At 60.8% G+C, this 8,013-nt stretch overlaps 1 protein-coding gene across 1 annotated transcript; it reads right to left on the bottom strand.

The window, feature by feature from the left end:
• Nucleotides 1-12: 12 nt before the first annotated feature.
• Nucleotides 13-3,126, bottom strand: SLC25A6 (solute carrier family 25 member 6). Its single transcript, XM_060002602.1, has 4 exons — nucleotides 2,902-3,126; nucleotides 1,795-2,281; nucleotides 990-1,130; nucleotides 13-559 (listed from the first exon to the last, which is right to left on the bottom strand). The coding sequence occupies exons 1-4, from the start codon at nucleotides 3,010-3,012 to the stop codon at nucleotides 402-404; spliced, it is 897 nt and encodes a 298-aa protein (XP_059858585.1). The 5' UTR covers nucleotides 3,013-3,126; the 3' UTR covers nucleotides 13-401.
• Nucleotides 3,127-8,013: the final 4,887 nt, after the last annotated feature.

Genomic DNA, 8,013 nt, shown 5'->3' with positions numbered 1-8,013 from the left:
ACAAAACCGGCGTCCGTGTGTCCTGATTTTATTGTTTCGCAGCAGAACGCCTGACATAAAACATAACTAAATATTCGGCTGTGCAAAAAAGAATAGTGCTTAAGTACAAATGGAGACAAGATTTTCTTAAATAAATACTTAAACACGAGTCGGTCCTACAAGCACCTGGAATCTAGGTCTGGCGGGTAGAGGTGCCTCACCGCCTGTGGACCCACGAAGACGTCACGATTACCCTCCCCCCGTAATCAATACATGGACCCAGGGCCGACGGTCACGAGGAGCCCTCTGCGGGGCCGCCCCAGCCCTCCGCGAGGACACTGGAATTTCTCGAAGGTCGATGGTCCGTAACAGGTATTCCTCTATGTGGAGGTGTTGGTCGCTGTGGCGAGTGGGCAGGGCGCCTAGATGACCTTCTTCAGCTCGTCATACAGGACCAGCACGAAGGCGCCGCCCATGCCGCGGAGCACGTTGGACCAGGCGCCCTTAAAAAAGGCTCTGCCGCCCTCGTCCTTGAAGATCTTTCGCCAGCAGTCCAAGGTGCCCCTGTACATGATGTCGGCTGCGGGGAGAGGGCGGGGGTCACGGAGAGGATCCCACAGGCGCGAAGCAGGCCCCGGAGAGACACGGTGCCGACGCGGGGCCCCAGCTGCCACCACCTGGGTGGCTAGGCGTTTCGACCGCAGGAAAAGGAAGCTCTGGACACCCACAGTTTGGGTGGGATCGAACACAAACTAGAGCCCCAGCCTCCCTAGGGCCCAGCACACCCGAGGATCAAGGGCAGAGAGGGGGCAGGCACCCGGCCCAGGCCTCCCCCACGAAACCCAGCTACTTCCCTCTGGGACCAAATGCTGCACGCCCCCCCCCCCCCCCCGCCTGGCACGGAGCACCTCACGTGCTGGCTGTGCACCTCCGAAGGACCGAACGCCAGGCCACTCAGCGATGCCCCACCCCCAGAGCACAGGCAGCCCGGAGCAGGGCGGAGACGGTACCTCCTTTGCGCCCCGACTGCATCATCATCCTCCGCCTTACGGTGTCGAAGGGGTAGGAGACCACGCCCGCCACGGCCGTCACCGTCTGCGCGATCATCCAGCTCACCACGATGTGCGTGTTCTTAGGGTCGGGGAGCATGCCTGCGGGGTCACCGTGGGCGTGAGGCCCCCGGGATCTCCACGCGGGGAATCCCAGCACCAGGTGACGCTAGACTGGTCACACTGGGGTCAGCACACCAGCCAGAAATGGGGAAGCCACCTGCAGGCTGGGAGGATGGCCCCAGAGACCAACCCAGTACCCGGCGGCAGGGGCCTCTCTAGAGGGAAACAGACGGGCCTTGGCAAGTGGAAGGTTTCACACCCATTCCACTGCAAAGGTGCCAGCGGGCCTGGGCCCCGACAACCAGGGTGACTTACTTCACAGGGCGTGAAGTGTGTCCTCCCCCAAAATATACTAAAGCCCCAAACCCCAGGACCTCAGAGTGTAACTGTACTAGGAAATAAAAGCTTTTACAGAGATAATTAAAGTAAAAAAAATCAGGTCATCAGGGTGGGTCCAGATCACATAGGACTGGTGTCCTTATAAGAAGAAATTGGGACACAGACACACAAAGGGAACAACCCTGTGAGGACACAGGGAGGAAACAGCCGTCTACAAGCCCAAGAGAGAGGCCTCGGGAGGAACCAGCCCTGCCCACACCTGGATCTCAGATTCCAGCCTCCAGGCCTGGGAGTCCACAGACATGCTATTGAAGCCCCCCGCCCAGCACCCGTCCAGTCAGCCCCGAGAGCAGAGCGCACTCACCTTTGGCGGTGTCATACACGCCGAAGTACGCGGCCCGGTAGATGATGATGCCCTGCACAGAGACGCTGAAGCCCTGGTACAGCCCCCGGATGCCGTCAGACTTGGTAATCTTCACCAGACAGTCTCCCAGGCCTTTGAACTCCCGCTCCGTGCCGGATTTGCCGACGTCAGCCGCCAGCCGGGTTCTGGCGAAATCCAGGGGGTAGACGAAGCAGAGCGAGGTGGCTCCGGCCGCCCCGCCGGAGGCCAGGTTGCCGGCGAAGTACTTCCAGAACTGCGTGTGCTTGTCCACGCCCCCCAGGAAGATCTGCTTATACTTATCCTTAAAGGCGAAGTTGAGGGCTTGCGTGGGGAAGTAGCGGATGACATTGGCCAGGTTGCCCCTCCAGAAGGACAGCACACCCTGCTCCTTGGGGATGCGCACGATGCAGTCCACGATACCCTTGTACTGTTTGTCGGCCGCGATCTGCTTGCTGGCGTGCTGTACCTGGGGGCAGAGACAGGGGTTTTACACGAGGGCCTAAGTCAGACGCCCCCAAGAACCCCCAACGAAAGGTGTCGTCTTCGTAAGATAACATGTGCATGGGGCCTTTAAGCTGGCCAAACGTCCTACCAGAAAAAAAGCATCTTTTGGTCACTACGGGTCCCTACAAGTGTTACAAACAACAAACTAGCAACGATGTTTGCATTAGCGCTACATTTCTAACAATCCCGCAACAAAAACAGCTTATTCTGACTCAGAACAGCAAAAGGGAAATAAAAAGGGGGAAAGAACGGAAGTCCAATGAAGGACACGACGACTGCCCTCGTGACCCGCCCAAGGTCACGGCCCTCGCCCCGCGGGGCCCGTCCACGCGGCTGCTCCATGCGCATGCGTTCCCCGAACTGTGCCGCAAGGCCCAGTGCGCACGCGCCCGCGGCCCCATTTCTGCGCAGGCGATAGCGCCCACGTGACGCGCGCCCAGGCAATCCCCGGAAGCCGGCGGCGCGCGGACAAAGCGGCGCAGCCTCCCGCTTCCGGTGCACGCGGCCTGCCCGGCCCGTTGTCCCCGCGCCCCGGACCCTCGCACCTCGCCCGGCGTCCGCGTGTGCGTAGCCGGCTCCCACCTGTAGCAGCAGCTTGACCCGCTCGATCGGGGCCACGGCCGTCTTGGAGATGGCGGCGGCGATGCCTCCGGCCAGGAAGTCCTTGGCGAATGAGATGGCCTGTTCCGTCATGGTGGCGAGGCGGGCAACGCAGCGGGAAGAGAGTGGAGGGGAGGCCCGGAGAGCCGGAGCGTGGGCACCGCTGGTCTGCGCTGCCGCCGCCGGGACCGAAAAGACGGGGTGGCCAGCGCGCAGCCGCTAAGGCGCCCACGCCCCGCCCCGATCCCCCGCGCGCCGAGCCCATTGGCTGCGCCACCGCACAAGCCCCGCCCCTTCCCGCTCGTCTCGCCCCCACGGGCTGCCGGGAGCAGCTTGCGCCCCGCCCCTCGCCCTCGAGCGCCGCGCCCATTGGCTGAGCCGCCGCCGACGTCCCTCCCCTTCCCGCTCGCCGCGCCCGGGGCATGTAGGGAGCCGGGCCCCGCCCATGTGCCTTGCGGGCTGGGGGGCGCGGCGGCCGCCTTGACCTTATGAAGGTCACGCCGGGCCAGGGGGACGCGATAGACGGCGGTTATGTAAGGGGAAGGCCAGGGGTGGCTGAGTCCGACGCCCGATGTTCATCCTGCCCCGGCCCCGGCATCGGACCCTCGGACCCTTGGGGTCGTCCCGGTGATTCCCGAGTCCCGACCGCGACCCCCAGTCTAAGTCCGCTGACCTTTGAGGACCGGCGGCGACCCCGGACTCGTCTTAATGACTCCTGTAGACTCCCGAGTCCCGGCCGCGACCCCAGGGATCACCCCGCGGGAGAAGCGACAGGTCGCGGGGTCAGGGCCGGAGTAGGAGGCCGCTCCGAGCCCCCCAGGCCCGGTTTCTCGAGGGCTTGCCTGTCCCCTGCCCGGTAGGCCCCGGGTCCGCCCGTAGGAGCGCCCCGGGAGGACCCCGCCCTGCCGGGGGGTCCCCCGACCCTGACCCCGAGACTCCGGCTGCACTGGGCGCGCCGGGCACTGGGGGGTCCCGGGGGTCCCTCTCCACCCACCCGGCCGCTTTCCCTGGGCCCTGACCTCCCGGGGCCCAGTGGGCCTCAGACTCGGGTCCCCCTGCCATGCCGCGCGCTGCGACGTGGCGGCTCCAAGAGCGACAGGAGCACATGTGCTGCCCGCACACGCTCACTCACACATGCATCCACATGCCCATGCCTAGACACGTGCCCACACATGCCCACGCACACCTGCATACACACGCAGGCAGGCACATATGTCACCCGCAGGAGCACATCTACCCCCCTCCCCCCAGGAAGTCTGAGACCTAGGTGTTTTGAAATGCTGTGAACTTTTTATTGAATTATAACTAAATGGCACAAGTCGTAAGTGTATTGTTCTGTGAATTTTCACTAAGTGAGTGCAATGGTGTCTCAGCACCCAGGTCAACAAAGTATCCTTTTCTTGGTGCAAGGATGCGTCCTTTCATTTATTTCGCTCCCTGCCTGTTTCTTCTTTCTCTCTTCCTCTTTTTTCTCTTTGCTCCACCCCCCATATTTTCATGAGGGGCTTTCCTGCATCCCCTCCAGCCGGTGACGCTGGGTGGATGGATGCCAGGGGCGGGCCCACCAGAGCCCAGGGCACCCGGAGCCTGCCATTCGTTTCCCCGGGCCCCGGTGTCCTTGCAGGGCCTTGCTCTGCCCTCTCGTGACTTCCGTGGAGAAGCAGGTAAGAGGCGGGACCTGAGGCTGGTGCCGCTGCAGAGGGTGGGGCGGCTCAGGGCATGCACTGGGCGAGGATTGGGGTGTGTGTGTGGGTGGGTGGGTGTGTGCTTGATGTTCTGGCGCTTTCTGAGGCTTCACGGGACTGGGGGACAGAACAGAGCTGGGGGGCCCTGCCCGGCTCCCGTTGGCAGCAACCGCAGGGCTTTGGGGTAGAGGACAGGGCGGCCGTGGGTTCTGGGCAGGGACGGGGTGCTGGCGCCGTCTGGGCACTCCCAGGTGAAGAGAGCATCTCTCCTGTCTGCATTTGTACGCAGGCGCCACCTGTCTGGGCGTGCAGGGGCCCTGTGATGGTTATCACTGCCCGCTGGGCCGACAGGGGCCAACCAGCCCAAGCTGGTCCTGCAGGCTCCGGCTGTGAGGCCCTGGAAGTAGGCGCTTCTGTTGGAGAGCCTCTCCCGCCCCGGTGGGAGCGGTTAACCTCTGAGCGACCCGCTCCCCTCCCCCAGGCAAGGGACACCCCTCCCTGTGCCCCACCTGCATTCCCAGCGCCCGCCCCCCGCCCCCCTAGCACGTCGGCACCCCGCTTTTGGGAGGAATGAATGGCTGTGACCTCTTCCCCATTGCTAACTGGGGTTCAGAACGCGTTTCTCTTGAAAAAGCATCTCATGCGGGCCTTAGACGCAGACCCGTCTGTCTAACCAGCGCATATGTGCCTCTGTCGGGGTGGGGCTGAGCGGGGGTGACCCACCCCTCGTGCTTCAGGGGGGCTGACCCGGGAGGGCGGCAGGACCACGCACAAGAATACTGTGTACCTGGTAAAGGAGGTAGACTGCGCACCGGGGATTGGAAAGGGAGAAAGGGGGCTGAGAGGTGGGGTTGCGGCGGGGAGAGGAAGGGGTTATGTCCTAGGATCCCCAGGGGCAGGGGTGGGGAGGCCGAGGTATGGCCCCCCCTTCCTTACGCTGCCGCAAAGTCTTACTACGACCTGGACAGTATTAGAAGCTGGGTATCTGAAAAACGGGTGGCCTAAGGAAAAGTAAAGGAGGAGGTGCTTAAAGATGATCGGGTTTCCACTGACGGCTCAGAGTGAGTCACAGAAGGGATGAGGGTGGCATTGGGGGGCGTGGCCTTTAAGTGAACTGGTCTGGTGAGGGGCTGGGGGCTGCTCAGGGAAGGCGCCTGCCTGGTGGAGGGACCCTGCAGGGGGGACCTGGGGGGGACCACACGCTGCTGTCTCGGGTGTCATCCTTATCGTCCCCTACGCCCACTGCCCGTCCACCCCAGACAAGTGGAGAGGACAGAGGTGTCACCCAGTGATGCATCCAGACAGGCCCCGTCTGCAGTGGGCACTCAGACATCTCCTGAGTGAATGGATGGATGGATGGATGGATGAATGAATCAATGTGACCCGGAAGCGGGGGTCAGGTCCAGGGCAATTCCAGCCTAGAAATCCCTGTTGATTTAAAGACACAGGCACGTGCGGGCAGCCACGCCCGTGTGCTGTTTTACGCCAGCTTCCCTAAAAGTCCTGCTTTTGCATGTATTTCTAAGAAATGAAGAGACAGGTTGTGTGGAAGTCACACTTTCTTTTCTCACCTTTTAGTTTCTTATCTTTTTTTCTTACTGCAAACTGTTCCAACACAAGGAGAGGGAGCGGTACAAGGAAGCCATGGGCCCTTCGTTGCTTCCACAAGCGTCATCTGCCCGTTAGTTACTCTTCCAACTGGGCGTGGCCCTCGGGCGCATCCTTGGTTTACGGGAACAGTAGTGGGTCAGAGCCTTGCCTGTAGCAGCCCCCCTGCCCGCAGCCCGCAGGGCTCCCAGTAGCCAGAACTAAGCGGGGGTCGGGTACCACCCCCCTTCCCCCGGCCGAGGCAGGCGCTCTGACACCTCTGGTTACAAGCGCAGTTTCTTCTAGCAAACCCAGTGTCAAGACGGCTGGCTCCCTGCCCGGCCAGAGCACGGGCGTTCCACATGCCCTGTACCCGTCGCTTGGTATTGGGGACCCAGCCCTGCTGCAACACGGTGCCCTTGGCTGACGCAGGGTCACCTGCAGGGATTCACCTCTCCTCCCGGGTAGGAAGCGGGTTGAAGGGAGTGGCCCCCAGTGAACAGGATCGGCGTCACCCCGGGTCCACCGCGCGGGGGATGTGGCCCTGCCAGCAGCCAAGCACCGCCCTGCCCAGGTGAAGGGACGCGGCGGGCAGAGGGGACCCGGTGGGCGGTCTCCTGCGACCCTAGCTGCAGTTTCACTGAGGCTGCAGGTCCACCCGGGGGCCAGACGGATGGAGGGACCGTGACCCCTCTCCTTTGTCCCTCTCACTCAGGAGAGCTGCCGGCACTCCATCGGGATGGCACAGCTCCCTTTATAGCCAGTGTTTCATTTCCTCCCTCCTCTGTCTGTGTCTCACATGGAGACACAATCTGTGATTTTTTAAAACTTGGAGTCCGTCCAAAATTATATACTAGTGTGTGTGTATATATTATACGTTACAAATATATACTTACCCATTTATATATGACATACATAGTTTATATGCTCTAAATATATAAAATATATTATTTTTATAAGGGATTTTTAAAAAATTATTTATTTTTGGCTGTTGGGTCTCCGTTGCTGAGCGCAGGCTTTCTGTAGTTGCGGCGAGCGGGGGCTACTCTTCATTGCGGTGCACAGGCTTCTCACTGTGGTGGCTTCTCTTGTTGTGGAGCACAGCCTCTAGGTGCATGGGCTTCAGTACTTGTGGCACACGGGCTCAGTGGTTGTGGCTCACAGGCTCAGTGGTTGTGGCTCACGGGCTCTAGAGCGCAGGCTCAGTATCTGCGGCCTACGGGCTTAGTTGCTCCATGGCATGTGGGATCTTCCCGGACCAGGGCTCGAACCCGTGTCCCCTGTGTTGGCAGGCGGATTCTTAACCACTGCGCCACCAGGGAAGCCCCTAAAATATATCCTTACACCTAGAAAATTATACATACGTCTCTCTTCTTGGAAGTTATGTATCTAAGAGTCTGTGGTGGTTTTAGCTGGAAAGCACAGGTGAATGTCAACACTCACAGGGGGCCTGTTTGAAAGGACCCCATCTGACATTCGGGGCATTTTTTCCTAACAATAATGGTGTACACGTAACAGACAACGTATACATTGCTACGCAGTCACCACTGTACTCGCCTAGTCATTAAGAGAAGAGACACAGCCTCACCCAGGTACCTGGAGAACGTTTGCAGTAAACAAGCATCTTGACCCCATAAACCTCCCACCGCGTGAGCTCCTGTACGCGGTTTCACCATGGACGGGGGCAGAGGTAGGTTCCGCCGCCCTGAAGGTAAGAGAAGGTGCACGCGGCCGGGAGGGCAGAGGACAAACGCACTGAAAATAGGAGTGAAACACTGGGGAGTAGGGTCTAGATGCGCCAAGATCTAGTCACCAGCTAAGA

This window comes from Delphinus delphis, chromosome X (genome assembly GCF_949987515.2).
Source record: "Delphinus delphis chromosome X, mDelDel1.2, whole genome shotgun sequence".
Taxonomy (NCBI): Eukaryota; Metazoa; Chordata; class Mammalia; order Artiodactyla; family Delphinidae; genus Delphinus; species Delphinus delphis.
This window is presented reverse-complemented; position numbering and strand designations above follow the sequence as displayed.

Coding starts and splice junctions, on each gene's coding strand:
- SLC25A6 (XM_060002602.1), bottom strand. CDS start 3,012: ATGACGGAACAGGCCATCTCATTCGCCAAGGACTTCCTGGCCGGAGGC. Junction 2,282..2,901: donor GGGTCAAGCTGCTGCTACAG/GTGGGAGCCGGC, acceptor CTCTGCCCCCAG/GTACAGCACGCCAGCAAGCA. Junction 1,131..1,794: donor CGTGTATGACACCGCCAAAG/GTGAGTGCGCTC, acceptor GTGACCCCGCAG/GCATGCTCCCCGACCCTAAG.